This window comes from Argentina silus (genome assembly GCF_951799395.1).
Source record: "Argentina silus genome assembly, chromosome: 4".
NCBI classification, from domain to species: Eukaryota; Metazoa; Chordata; class Actinopteri; order Argentiniformes; family Argentinidae; genus Argentina; species Argentina silus.
This window is the reverse complement of record NC_139658.1, coordinates 8,393,962-8,409,065: the sequence shown is the minus strand read 5'-3', so window position 1 is coordinate 8,409,065 and position 15,104 is coordinate 8,393,962. Positions and strand designations below refer to the sequence as shown.

At 45.5% G+C, this 15,104-nt stretch overlaps 1 protein-coding gene across 2 annotated transcripts in view; it reads right to left on the bottom strand.

Moving 5' to 3' along the window:
• The window catches only part of LOC310803942 (membrane-associated guanylate kinase, WW and PDZ domain-containing protein 3-like), a 103,584-nt gene extending 92,868 nt beyond the window's left edge, over positions 1-10,716 (bottom strand). The window contains exons 1-2 of one of the 2 annotated variants that reach the window (XM_083668937.1): positions 10,507-10,716; positions 9,697-10,078 (exon numbers count right to left, since the gene is read on the bottom strand). In XM_083668937.1, coding sequence (XP_083525063.1) covers positions 9,697-10,003 — 307 coding nt within the window. In that variant the 5' untranslated portion in view covers positions 10,004-10,078; positions 10,507-10,716. The remainder of the gene's footprint in view (positions 1-9,696; positions 10,079-10,506) is intronic. The other variant, XM_083668938.1, reaches the window with a different exon arrangement.
• Between the last annotated feature and the right edge of the window lie 4,388 nt (positions 10,717-15,104).

Below are 15,104 nucleotides of genomic sequence, written 5' to 3'. Positions count from 1 at the left end.
ACTCATTATGCTATTGATAGTCTTTATGGAGAGCGGCTGTTCGTCTTCTATCTGTAATCTTGTTCTGGTAGTTAGTTAGTCAGAATACAAACCTCTCTAATAGGAATGGGTTTGTGCCACTGCATGGGGTTAACCTGGGTGGGAGCCCTGGTGATCAGCCAGCTGTGGGAAGCTCTCCTTTGGCCTTTGGATGAGCAGAGAGGTGCAGTAGTAGTAGGCCAGGGTCAGTTGATGCTCACGGGACACTGGACAGTGTGTGTTGCCTCTCTGCGAGCGCATACACACACACACACACACACACACACACAAGCTAGGACTGTCACACAAATATACACACACACGCGCGCACGCGCGCACACGCACACGCACACGCACACACACACACACACACACACACACACACACACACACACACACACACACACACACACGTCTCACTGACCTGCCACTAACCCTGCGAGAGCCATCTCCCATCCCCTCCCGCCCGCTGCCCCCCCCCCCCGCCCCATCCCCCCTTCCTCTCTGGTCATCATCATAACCACATCATAATCACCCTAAGCTAAGCTGTGTCCCTGGCATGCTTCCCATCGCAGGCAACCACAGTACACAGTCTCTCTATGGCTGATGTGTATGCCTGCCTATCAATTTGCAGCAGAAATGTAAGCTCCAGTGCAGGCTAATGTTGCCTCAAAAGAGCACGGTAATTCAGATGTCCAGGCCCATTACCTGTGAGCCATTTAGAGGTGACCTCATCTTTCAGTGGCTAAACACACCAACCGGGACATAAAGCACCTCTGGATGAGAAAGTTACTGACCCGGGTGTTAGACAGACACACACACAGACTTACACACAGACTTTGTGTACACACACACGGGGTAAATTCACATACCAAGTACATGCACATACACACGCACACATATATACACACACACACACACATACATATATATACACACATATATATACACACACACACACACACACACACACACACACACACACACACACACACACACACACACACACACACACACACACACACACACACACACACACACACACACACACACACACACACACACACACACACACACACACACACAGGTCTGAGGTGGTGTGGCTGCTGACATCTCTGACCCGTGCTCCAGGGGGGGAGAGTCAATGGCGGTGGTTCCTGGAGCGGGGTGGTGGTCACTGTAGCAGAAAGATAACGTCCTTCATGGCTGTGACGGGATGGGCTGGGGTCAGTATCCACATGGGCTGGCCTGCCTCTGGTCAAATAAACAACCTCTCAGACTCCTCCTGACCACCCGCCCATGATAATCACATCTGTGACTCAGGGTGACACACGCTTTCAAACCCTTTGTGGCTACTGTCGGTAGAGCATAGGCACTAGCTGGGTGGTGGGTTCGATTCCCATCGGGACCATCTATACCGCAGTCCAAAATGGATACACTCACTGTTTTGGAAGCGGCTATGGGTAAAAGTGTCCGGTAAAAGGCATGTGTTTATTAAATGTATTTCTTAAATGGATATTTAAACCAACACAAATGTATACTCACACAGCTTTGCTGGTGAGTATACATTTTATGTGAAGTTTATTCAAAAGAAGGAATGAATGATATGGGATTTTGATGAGGGTGATGCATCCCTTCAACCCAACACAGGACACACCAGTGTTGATCTTATCGTATTTACATTCAAGAGAAAGAGGATGAACGATGAGTCATGATTCAGGAAGTCATTCCATTAGGACTCAACGCCCTGCAAAAGGATGAGGATAGCGAGAGATACATTGTAGCCAATGACAACGAGGAATGATCAAATGTACTGTTGTGATAGGGTGCACATGCTTGCTTGCTTCTTTTGATTTGTTCAATTTAATATATAATATGAGGCCGGCCCCGATGGTTGTTGCCTCTTTCAAGGGATGCTCGTCAGAATGAAGTATGCTTATCAACTACGCTGACTGAGACTGAGGCAGAGGGGGAGACCGCCCAAATGACAGTGTTTCTGTCTCAGAAATCCTCAAAATATCCTTTCAGAATATCCTCAAAGTATGTTAATACATAAATACTGTATATGGCACTGATATTAAAAATCATACAGACTAGGGCAGCGCTCTATGTCTTTGCTCATAATAATACAAAGGAACAAATTGTCTGTGTGTCTGTGTGTTTGTGTGTGTGTGTGTGTGTGTGTGTGTGTGTGTGTGTGTGTGTGTGTGTGTGTGTGTGTGTGTGTGTGTGTGTGTGCGTGTGTGTGTAGATTTAATTCTCTGCGTTGGGTGACCATGCAATTTCCCATAAAAGGCTTTTTTTTTTTTCATACAGCTCGGATTTTAGTTTATGAGATTATGTTTGTATATATATAAATATATATATCCCCTTCCTGTGTGACCTTTTCCCCCCTTCCTTCTGTCTCTGTCTCTGTCTCTGTCTCTGTCTCTGTCTCTCTTTCTCTTTCTCTCCCCCCCCCCCCCCCCCCCCCCGCCTCTTATTACTCATTCAACATGGGTATTGTGACCTATGGCGTCACTGTTAAGTCCCTGGGCATGGAGGGCAGTGATATATCCCACCCGCCCTGACCAGCCCAGACCACACGCCTCGATCTAACCTGCTGTGCTTATGACAACAGACCAGAGTGCTGTCAACCTGCTTCTAACATACCAACCCATTGATCCCGCAGCCGTTCTCACACCCATAGGAAGTAAGACTTGTGTGGACCTGTCTTCTGCTTCTGCAACGTGACGCAGCAGGTGGACGTATGAGTGCTGTACACTCCCAGGACGCTAATTCTCACACCTGTACTCTTGTAATAGATACTCATTGAAGTATTTCATCAAATACAAGAAAACGATTATGATTTTCGGCGGGAAATGTTGCCTCTCCATTCAAACGACTTAGAACACAACCAACCCTCATACATGAACACATCTACAGCCATCAGCCAATCCTAACTCAGAACCTAAAGCCATCAGCCAATCGTGAGACAGAACCTACAGTCATCGACCAATCATCAGACAGAACCTACAGCCATCAGCCAATCGTGAGCCAGACCCTACAGCCATCAGCCAATTCTCAGACAGACCCTACCGCCATCAGCCAATCGTCAGACAGAACCTACAGCCATCAGCCAATCCTTAGACAGAACCTACAGCCATCGGCCAATTGTCAGACAGACCCTACAGCCATCAGCCAATCAACAGACAGAACCTACAGCCATCAGCCAATCAACAGACAGAACCTACATAAACATAAACCAATGCACACAATGAGGTTGCAGTCCTGATCCAGTCCTCACAGTACACAGCATGCCTCTGTTTCCTGGTGCCTTTATTCCAGGGCGATGCTGGAGAGTGCAAGCGAGACCAATTTGATTAGAGTGGGACTAATGAGACAGCACTGGGGACTTTTACTGTAATACCACCATCCTGCACCCACACATACACACACAGGCATACACAGACACAGAGACACACACAGACACACACACAGACACGCTGACACAGACACACAGACACACAGACACACAGACACACAGACACACACACACACACCAGAGAGTGCACAGTCGATGCCTCTCCTAGATGAATTATTAAGGATCCGGAGTAAGGGTAGCATCGACTTCACACTTGTTTGTTTTATTGTGTTGTTGCTGTACGCCCCCCCCCCCCCCTTCTTTCAGCCCACCGCCCCCACATACACACACCATTGCATGTGAGAATAGGTTCTCCCACTAAGATGTTTCTGTGTCACAGGGAAGCCAACTCTATGGGCTTAGCATCTGCCTGGGGGAGATGGGAGATGTTTGAATAGCCACAGAAGCAGGACACACACACACACACACACACACACACACACACACACACACACACACACACACACACACACAGGCACAGCAGCACAACAGCGGCAAAAGGGCAGGCACAGCATGTCATCAAAACAACGAACATAGAAAATAAATACAGGAAAACATGATGAATGCTCTTCAGCGTGAGTGAATGAGGACTGTCCTTGATGTCTGGACAACAGAAGACTGAGGTTGGCCTACAGGGCCACCGGAGAGGAACATTTGGCATCACAATATACACATTCAGCAGACATTCATTCACCTTCTCCTCCTCCTCCTCCGAATCCTTGAAAAAGCAACCACACTTCCTCTCCTCCTCAACTGGCACACAATTGATTCACTCAATGAGCAAGATTAAAAGGGACTCGAGAGAGAGAGAGAAAGAAGAGAGAGGGAGACAGAAAAAAGAAAAGAGAGGAGAGAAAGGAGAAGAGAGGGAAAGACTTTAATGAGGAGAGTGGGATGCTTGAGGCATGGAGAAATACTCTCACACTAATTGTCATGCTCTGCTATAGATGCTCTGCACTTCTACTATGGTTCCTGACAGGATCACGTGCCCCTGTGTTGCACGAAGGCTGCTGATTAGTGTGTGTGTGTGTGCGTGTGTGTGTATGTGTGTCAGATTAGAGTTAGTGTAACCTTGTTGGGACCAAGTTTTTCCTAGTTTGGAAATCCTTTGCAGAAATTAGCTACAAAGGGGCGGAAACCCACTTTAAATGAGTGACGCCTTGCGACACATCAAACCAATCAAATACCTAGCGCCTTCATCGACTAGATTTTGTGTATAGAGCGCACTTCTGGCAAAACAGGATTCCGAGGAGAGGAGAGGAGAGGAGAGGAGAGGAGAGGAGAGGAGAGAAGAGGAGAGGAGAGGAGAGGAGAGGAGAGGAGAGGAGAGGAGAGGAGAGAAGAGAAGAGAAGAGGAGAGGAGAGGAGAGGAGAGGAGAGGAGAGGAGAGGAGAGAGCTAGTGTATGTGATCAAGTGTTTCTTTTCCTGTTTTTCAATTCAAACCTGTTATTACAAAGGGATTAGAGCTTATTGCAACATTAGAGTCATCATCACATTATGATAATCAAGCTAGGCAGACCCCCCTAGAAGTTAGAGTACTGCAGCCCTGATATCTGATGTGGACATAAATATCGCCTCTTATCTCAGATTCTACCATGACAAATAAACTGCACGGCATTACATGAGGTAATGTTGCCTAGTAGGGCTGAGATCAGCTTCAAGAACTTCCTAATGTTAATGTTCCCATTTCCCTATCATCATCCACTTCTACTGGCAACACCACTTGGAGAGCTGTACTATAGAGGAGGACGGGGGCTCGTTGGAACGCGTGGAACGGAATGAGGAACGGTATCAAACACGCGTGTTTGATACCGTTCCTCATTCCGTTCCACGCGTTCCAACGAGCCCCGTCCTCCGATGTCGACCTCCACGCCGGCCTCCCCTGGCATACAGCGTACCTGGGTGTAATATGCTGTTCTCGTCAGGCTGACTAATGTAGCCCTTGAAGCTCTTCTTCTCCGGTGTGGGATGTTGCCTGGAGTTCTCATTGTAAATGAGATCAATGAGATCTCCTCGCTGACAGGAGTCAGGAGAGAGAAGCTGGCTCTCCAACAGGAGCACACCAGATGTTTCTATCTGACCAGGGGGCCTCTCTTTCTTGTTCTCTCTCTCTCTTGTTCTCTCTCAGCTTGTTCTCTCTCTCTTGTTCTCTTTCTCTTGTTCTCTCTCTTGTTTTCTATCTCTTTCTATCATCTCTCTCTCTCTTTCAGCTTGTTCTCCCTCTCTTGTTCTCTATCTCTCTCTCTCTCTCTCTTCCCTCCCTGCTATCCTCTCTCCCTCTCTCTCTCTCTCTTGTTCTATGTCTATCTCTCTTTCTCTCTCTCTCTCTTTCTTTCGCTCTCAGCTTGTTCTCTCTATCTCTCTTGTTCTCTCTCCCTCTCTCCTTCCCGCTCTCTCTCTCTCTCTTTGTGCCAGGTGACCACACAAATCTCTTTCCAAAGCCAAAGCATGGGGTCCTGGCTGTCTCTCTCCGTCAGAGGGGAACGGCGGGATGTCTCCATCGAGAAGCACTTCCAGATATGAGTTGTGCATTAACGTGATTAGGCCACGCTCATCATTACCGTCTGATACCATTATAGAGGGCTCACTATTGAATCTCCCTGCAGTCCCTTTGTATCAGCGTAATCAGCAGGTAATGTGAAATATGGTGACATGGCGGGGCCCTGTGAGAGAGATGGAGGGCTGCAGGGGCTTTCGTTGCGAGTACTCCAGGGACCCCCCCTCTCTGTCTCTGATACAGCACGCGCACCGCCCCGCATAATGGCACTTCGATTATATAACTCATGTTGGCCCATTATCTCCTAGGACAGAGCAGATATACACCGAGGTTTTTGGGCATTCATTGACTTACTGCAAAGGCGCTATTGAATGTTCCTCCTAAGGGGAGTTGTAATGTTGTATTAAAGCAAGGGGAAGCAGAGCATCAGTCTGGTATGTGTCATTAATAGTATCGTAGTAGAGAGGATTCGATAGTCAGTTGTGTTTTATACAGTGATTGTACTGCAGGGGAGGCTGGTGGAGGTAGAAATCGGAGGACGGGCTCATTGTGATGCATGGGATAAACAATGGTATCGAACACACGTGTGTAGCAGGGGAGCACACGTGTTGGATACCATTCCTCATTACAATGAGCCCGTCCTTCGATTTCTACCTCCACCAGCCTCCCCTGACCTGCAGATATATGGCTCCCACAGCTGAGATTTCATATCCTCTATGGTAGTCTGTAAATAGGTATGGGTACATCTTTTATTTAAACGCTTCACACAGCTTAATCAAACGTTCATGGTTTAATGCAGTGGCACACATACGTGTTATAGATTCTTGCCTCTAGCTCTCGTGTGAAATTTCTATACATCAAAGAAGGTGATACTGTATGGGTGAGAGATGGCTTGTAGCTGCCTCTAGAGACTATGTAGACGATGCGTTCGAGAGGAAAGGCATTGGCTCTGCAGAACGAGACACCAGAGGCCTCTTCAGCTCCGGTTCGTCTTCATCAATGGTTGCTGCTACCATAACAACCTCCGTAGAGAGGAGATACTCGTCTCCCAGTGACTCCCTGATGTCCCTCCTCTCCCGGTTCCTCCCTGCTCCTCCCTGCTTCTCTCTTCTCCCTACTCCTCTCTCCTCCTCTCTTCTCCTCCCTCCTACTCCTCTCTGCTCCTCCTCACTCCTCCACTCCTCTTTGCTCCTCCCTTCTCCTCCTCACTCCTCCTCTCCACTCCTCTCTGCTCCTCCCTTCTCCTCTCTGCTCCTCCTCACTCCTCCTCCCTTCCCCTCTCTGCTCCTCCTCACCCCTCCTCTCTGCTCCAGGAAAGCGACAGAACAGAAGAGGATCCTGGGAAAAGCAGCAGAACATCTGGTGGACCAAGCGGAGCGTCATCAGCTGAGCGCCGCCATCCGTCTCCCTCTCTCTCTCCCTCACCCCCCCCTCTCTCTCCCTCTCTCTAACCCTCTCCCTCATCCTCTCCCTCTCCCTCACCCCCTCTCTCTCTCTCTCTCCCTCTCCCTCACCCCCCCTCTCTCTCCCTCTCCCTCACCCCCTTTCTCTCTCTCTCCCGCTCTCCCTCTGCCACCAGGCAACCATTAGTGCGTCATGGCGACTGTGTTCTGATACTCCAGGCCGCAGCACCTCCATCAGGGTGGGTGGGGGGGGCAAACCACTCACCGCCTCAATTATGAAAGAGGTGTGAATTAAACATGATGCTACTACCACAGAAAAACACACACACGTGCATGTACACACACACACACACACACACACACACACACAATAACACACACATGGATGGTACACACACACACACCATTGTACCAGTGCAACGTTATGTCATCAACCATGCCTATGCAATCATCCGGAAAAAGCACACACATGACCTAGTACCGGAGGTCATGTGTTACGTGTTGACCTTTGTGGCAGCAAACACAATGCCTGAGCAAACACAGGAGCCTCAGCAGCACACAAGGAGCCCGGCTGTGACCTGTCATAGGGACGAGTGACACTCTCATGGCATGATAAAGAATACAGTGGACAGCTCAGGCAGTGCGTTGCTGCTGGTGCCGCTCACTGTGTAAGTGTCAGGTGATGACGAACATTGCCATCTCTCTACAACAAGCTTTAAGAATCAAATAGAGGTGAGCGTGGGAGTTGAGCCCAGAGTCACAGGCGGACCCCCCCCCCCTCTTTCTTTCTTTCTTTCTTTCTCTCTCCCTCTCTCTCTCTTTTTTTCTATCTTCCATCCTTCTTTCTCTCTGCCATGCCCTTTATTAATCATCCTTGGTTAGTGGGGCAGAGAGTATGGTGTGAGGAGCTCTGGGGCATGCAGAGCCGAGGAGGACACACACACACACGCACACACACGCACGCGCGCGCGCACACACACACACACACACACACACACACACACACACACACACACACACACACACACACACACACACAAACCTCAAAAACACACACACACATCACTCACTTTATCTCTCACTCTCTTTTTCTCTCCCTCTCTCTCTGTGACACATACACTCACACACACACAAACACAAAAACACACTCAAACACAGCTGATCTTCAGGGCTACTGGCCTAGGGGCCTAGGACTCAGCGGCTGCTGATGTAACCTTTTACACAGTTGTTGTTTAGATATTCCAGCTCCAACACAGCAGAGCATCCTCTTCACCCACAAACACACAGAGCATCCTCTTCACCCACAAACACACAGAGCATCCTCTTCACCCACAAACACACAGACCATCCTCTTCACCCACAAACACACAGACCATCCTCCAGCTCACCCCCCACCCCCCACCCCCCCTCACATACACCTAAGGACCGATGGAGTAAACAAGCTGGAACCAGGATCCATGGTTCCCTCAGGCCCAAACAGAACTCACCAAACCAGTATGGGGACCTTTACAGAACCAGAGGGATTCAGACATGTCTGGGCACATTGTGTGTGTGTGTGTGTGTGGGGGGGGGGGGTTGAAGGATACACACATCACTGTTTTAATACTGTTTTAATATGACATCAGGGAAGATGTGAACCTAACCCATCACATCACACCATGACTATCAACAGTGTGAGTGGGGCTGACACAATACTGAGGTCATTTCTCTGAGGGCATGACATCACATCACACTGAAGCAAAAGCCTTTTTATGAGGGGACACGTGATGGACTCTGACTCCTCAATAGAGTTTATTAGTAGAGTTAATAATTAAAGGTATAAAAAGGTTATTATTGAACCTTTATTTATCCAGGTTAGTCTCAACAAGATAAAATCAATTGTTTGGCTGATGGCTGTAGGTTCTGTCCTCCAAGTAAAAGATAAATATATATATATTTTTTTTTTAAAAAGACAAAAAGAAGATTTTGAAATTGAACACTTTGCATGACATTATTTCAGGACAACTATAAGGGGGCTATTGAGATAATGGCACCACAGGCAGTGAAAGTGCTTACCATTTCTACTATCAAATCTGAGGAGCTATAAACAGCCGGTTGGATGAGAATAGGTCTGTAGCGCATGAGGGCTTATAACTAGTCTGTTATTGTCGGTTGTTGTCTGTTATTGTTACAGGGTAATTACATAGGTTGTCTGTCAACTGGTTGTCACTGGCATATTCAATGTGGAGGCATGTGGAGGCATATTTAATTTGAGGTGAGGTGGCACAGGTGTGTGTGTGTGTGTGTGTGTGTGTGTGTGTGTGTGTGTGTGTGTGTGTGTGTGTGTGTGTGTGTGTGTGTATGCTTGACAAAAGCCGGACAGAGGAGGACGCACCTGGTTTGACAGTCTTCAGACGGATGGGCTCTCTGAAGTGGCGGATGACGGCCAGAGTGTCGCGGTTTGTAAGTCCACTGACTGGGGTTCCGTTCACCTCCAACAGAACGTCTCCATAGTAGGGCATCCTCCCGACGTGACACACCATCACCTCCAACTTCATCTGACCCAGGAACGGGAACTCTCCGTGCTCGGCACCCCCGAGAATCTCCACCACGGAGCCTAACTCCCCGATGTTCCCCCATGACACGGCGCACTCCTGCACTTTGCTGGACCAATGTTTCTTCTTTTTCAGTGTTCTAGACATGATGGATCCTTTTGAAATATTTTGACAGTCCTGTCGTAAGAGTCAGTTTGGTGGTGTCGCGTTGGTTGACAAGCGCTAAAGCAAGAGAAAATATGATCTGGTAAAAATGTATAATCTTGTGTAATTCACTACACCCCTTTGAAGTTTCATTTCTTTGTTGCGAATTTACTTTCGAGATAGCGTATAAGCCTGCGTCATGGATGCTGTATTCCAATGGATGTATAAATAATGTCCACGCAAGAATATATCACAGCGATGTATAATTCAGCAAGAGTATGCTTCTATTAGCTTTCTGCTCTATCGCGGAAAATGTCCGTGGCTAAATATTGCAATATATCCACATTGTCTACGTGCGTAAAACGAGCCAAAACGTGACAGCAATGCAATGTTAAAAACGACGCGTAAAAGCGTTTTCGCTCCTCCAACGCGGCATCACTGCACGGTTCGTCTTTTATTCTCCAACGCCTTCTAATGCAAGTTGTCAAAACAAGGCATAAACTCACCTCACCCGACTGCGTGTGAAGCAAATCTGACTCGGCGATATGAAATATCAGATGGCGTATCTTATCCTATCTAGTGCGTCAACGAGACAGCCTCTATACATGTGAGGAGTGACGAAGACAACACGGACAGTGCTGGCAGCTTTCACTCAATAATAATTCCTTGTCTCTCCAGGTCGTAGTTCGGATCCCAAGCATTTTGATTTCTTTGAATGACAGACGTGGTGGTTTCGTTGCTTCCTCACCACAGGTTTAAACACACCTGGCACCGTCCGCCAAGCGAGCTGCGCGACTCCGAAACGCCCATTTATGCAGATGACACTGCGCCCGGTTCCCGGTTCAACAACCTTTCTTTAACGTTAACGTGGGCTCCATCCCTCGGTGTACAGTAGCAACATGAACAGAGTTGAACAGCATGGTGAATTGAACTCTGTGTCACTCCGGGTCTTAATCGGGATACCTGCGACACTTAACCCCGTATGAAGACCTACTGTACTAGTGGAGTTCACATCAGTGTAGTTGCATAGCCCCATCTGTGACTAGTATTCTTGTGTATTTTCAAACGAAAATATAAAAATAGTACTCTTCACAGATGGTGGCTCTGTAACTACACTGCAATTCATGTGATCTAGTCCTACAGTGAAAAGCGGTGAGGGTCAGTTGGCAAAGAAGAACAGACAGCTGGAGGCTGGGTTTTTTCTTATCGAGCGTCACTTCTGGAAGTGGAATAGCCTGCCTTAGGGAGTCAGTGACAGTTACCACGTTTGAGACTAACCTCAAGACCCACCTTTTTAGAGCTGCATACGGTTGCCCATAGCAACTCCTCCTCTCCACTGCCTTTCCCCATTCCCCATGTCGAGATTATTGTGCTATATGCTTTTATTTTTGTTATGTGTTTTGATAAGGTGTTTGGTTTTTATATGATGTATATTGTGTTGACGCCTTGGTGAAAATGCACTTTAAAACTAAATAAACTTGATACATTTGCTAACCAGACTGTAATCATGGCTGCTGTTGCTTTGAGATTAACCAAATTGACTAATGAGGAAAACCTTTCATAAAACTTTGACATTTCTGGTATGTTATTATTGCAGTAATGTTTGTTAGGTTTCAGATGATGAAATGTGTGAGAATGCAAAATGTCTGTCTTGTTTCTCTCCCCTGAGGAAGAATGAGAATGAGTAGAGTGACAAGTAGCATGTTGAGAATTTTTCTGTCACGTTATTGAAATAGAAAAGCATAGTCTAGTGACATACATTTGAGTGAAGTTTTCTCATGACAGGAATATTGCATAATAACCAAATTATCATTTTACTATTAAAGGAGGTTCCATAACAATTGATTAAAACAAAGTTTTACTTTACTTTACCAATATTAAGTAGCCGTAAAAAAAGAAAAAGCAGAAATATTGGGGACAAATTGGCTATTATTTCCCATACATGTCCCCACAGCGCCATCCTCTGACTCACTTCAACACACACACAGACAGACACACAGACAGACACAGACACAGACACACACAGACACAGACACAGACACAGACACAGACACAGACACAGACACAGACACAGACACACACACACACACACACACACACACACACTTCTAGATTTGACCTACGTTTCAATGATAATCAACCCATCTTGTCATAAATGATCATATTCATTATTAAGTCAATGAAGCAGATATTATTCTGTTATTTCACTCTGAACTCATCTATGCATGATCCATAATATGTAATCATTAGATTGTTTTAATGATGCATAAAACAAGTAACAATTACCCTACCATGGTCCTGAAGCATGAAGCTTTTGGACTGTATTTATTTACTCACATGCTTGCTTGATTCTCATATTGTTTTTGGATGGATTAAAGGTACCAACACTGAAAAAGAGGCATTTAGACAGCTCTGTTCTCAGTAATTTCAGGCCCATATCCAACATCCCTTTTTTAAGTAAAATAGTTTTTAGACAACTGAATCAATTCCTGGTTAGACACAACACCCTTGAGACATACCAGTCAGGCTTCTGATCTAACCATAACACAGAGACTGTTCTGATAAATATTGTAAATGACCTTTGGGTAACCATTGACAGTGGTTGTGTTGCTGTTCTAGTTTTACTGGATTTCAGTGCTGCGTTTGATATAGTAAATCACAACATTTTGTTGCACCGTCTGGAACATTGGGTGGGTCTTTCGGGACCAGTACTGGAGTGGTTTAAATCTTACCTTGGATTTGAGTGCTGCGTTTGATACAGTAGATCACAACATTTTGGTGCACCGTCTGAAATATTGGGTGTCTTTCGGGACCAGTACTGGAGTGGTTTAAATCTTACCTTGCTGGGAGAGACTTTGTTATTGCACTAGGAGACGCTGTGTCAGAACACAGTTGGTATTACCTGCGGGGTCCCTCAAGGATCTATTCTTGGGCCTTTACTGTAACGTCATTAGAAAGCAGAGTGTCAATTTCCGCAGTCATGCTGATGACACACAATTGTACATTTCTGTGTTTCCTGATGATACCACTCAGCTCACTGGAGAAATGTCGAATAGATACAAAAGTGTGGATGTCCCAGAAGTTTCTCCAACTGAACGACAACAAAACAGAGGTCATTGTGGTTGGACCAAGACCTCAAAGAGATACAATATTAAAAAATCTAGAGCATCTGGGCCTATGCTGTAGTCTGGAGGCCAAAAACCTAGGCGCTATTATAGATAATGACCCAACGTTTGAGTCCCATATAAGAAATGTCTTTTTTCATTTAAGAAACATCGCAAAGGTCAGACCTTTCCTCTGACAAGCGGATGCAGAAAAGCTTATGCATGCTTTCATCACCAGTCGCCTAGACTACTGCAATAGCCTTCTCTCTGGTCTCCCCCAGAAAAGTATTAAACAACTACAATTAGTTCAGAATGCGGCTGCAAGGGTATTGACACACACAAAAAGGACAGATTACCCCAGCACTCCGTACACTACACTGGTTACCTGTGTGTTTTAGAATAGATTTTAAGGTTCTTTTTTTGGTATTCAAAACGGTAAAAGGTTTAGCAGCTAGATACTTGAGAGACTGTATTCAGGAATATGTGTCTAATAGAACCCTTAGATCCTCCACTGCTTCTCTCTTAGTGATTCCAAAAGCAAACCGTAAGAGAGGCGGTGAGGCGGCTTTTAGCTGCTATGCCCCTAAGCTTTGGAACGCCCTACCAGGCAGCATCAGAGAGGCAGAAACTCTTAACACTTTTAAGAAACTTCTCAAAACACACTAATTGAAACTTGCCTTCAGTTATCTTGCTCTGCCTTCGATTTATTTTTCTTATTTTTTTTTACTGATAGTGCTTTTATGGCTCCATCTCTTCTTCTTGGAGTGAGGCCAGACTAGTTAGCTTACCCCAGCTCGGATTTCCGCTGATGGACATCTTGCTTCCGCTGATGGGAACTCTTGCAAGTACACCCACACACACACACACACACACATCGTGTGCCAACACTTATTGTCTTTCATATTTGAAACCCTTTTAGACTATAACAGTCATTAAAGGGCTATACAAATCAATGTGAATCGAATAGATGGCAATTGAATTTGATCTATTACCATTATTTGTACTATCCTAGCATTTACTATTGTTTTTATCTTTCTATTTCACTATTGGTCTGCTTTGCTTGTTTGTTTTTTTACTTGAATAGTGCTTTAATGATCTATTACCATTGTTTGTATCTTTTTAACATGTAGGCTACTGCTGTTTATTTATTGTTTTCCCATTTCACTTTTCTTCTATTGTATTATTGTTTCTTTTTTTACTTGATTTTTATGTACAGCACTTTGAGCTGCAGTCTCTGTACGAAAATTAGTTCTATAAATACATTTATTATTATTATTATTATTATTATTATTAGCAGAGAGCTATATGGCTAAAAGTGTATTGGTGTACAAGATACAATCTAATCTGTGCCTAGCCATTGCTTTCGAAGGTAAACAGTGATGGCTACCAGTTTACGCCGTCCTTTTATGCAAATAACAAGGCATTTGCATGTGCTCATGCACATAGATACAAAATGGGATGTCTGCATTCATCATTGTCATTGTTATGTATCATATTAATATGTATTACTGAAGAATAGCAGTGTTGCATTCTATCTGCCTTTTATGGATTCATGAAGTATCAGAGCTGGCAGACAGAGCTGAAGGCATTGTGGGGTGCATTGATTTGTTGGCTAGAGCTACCAGACTAAATCAGCAAGGTGATATAAAACATTCATGTGAGACACTTCATGTTATTGTCCTACTGTGTGAAATGGAAGTTCTTATGTTTGGGCATGCATAAAGACGACTATCCGCAAGACCTCATTTAAATAAAACCTTGATTTAAACACCTTCTTAAAATAAATTTATATACAACGTGGTGGGAAGTGCGTCTCAACTACAGGCAATTAACACATTGAAATCACTGCTTCTCTCGAAGATCCTTCCCTGGGATGCATTGTAAGGCAGAGTGTTGGCAAACTAACATGGAGCTAATCCAATTCAACAGCAAGATAGATGTCTACTACGATTAACTGCTGCCTGGCATCAAAACTGATATACAACTTCTTAATGGACGAG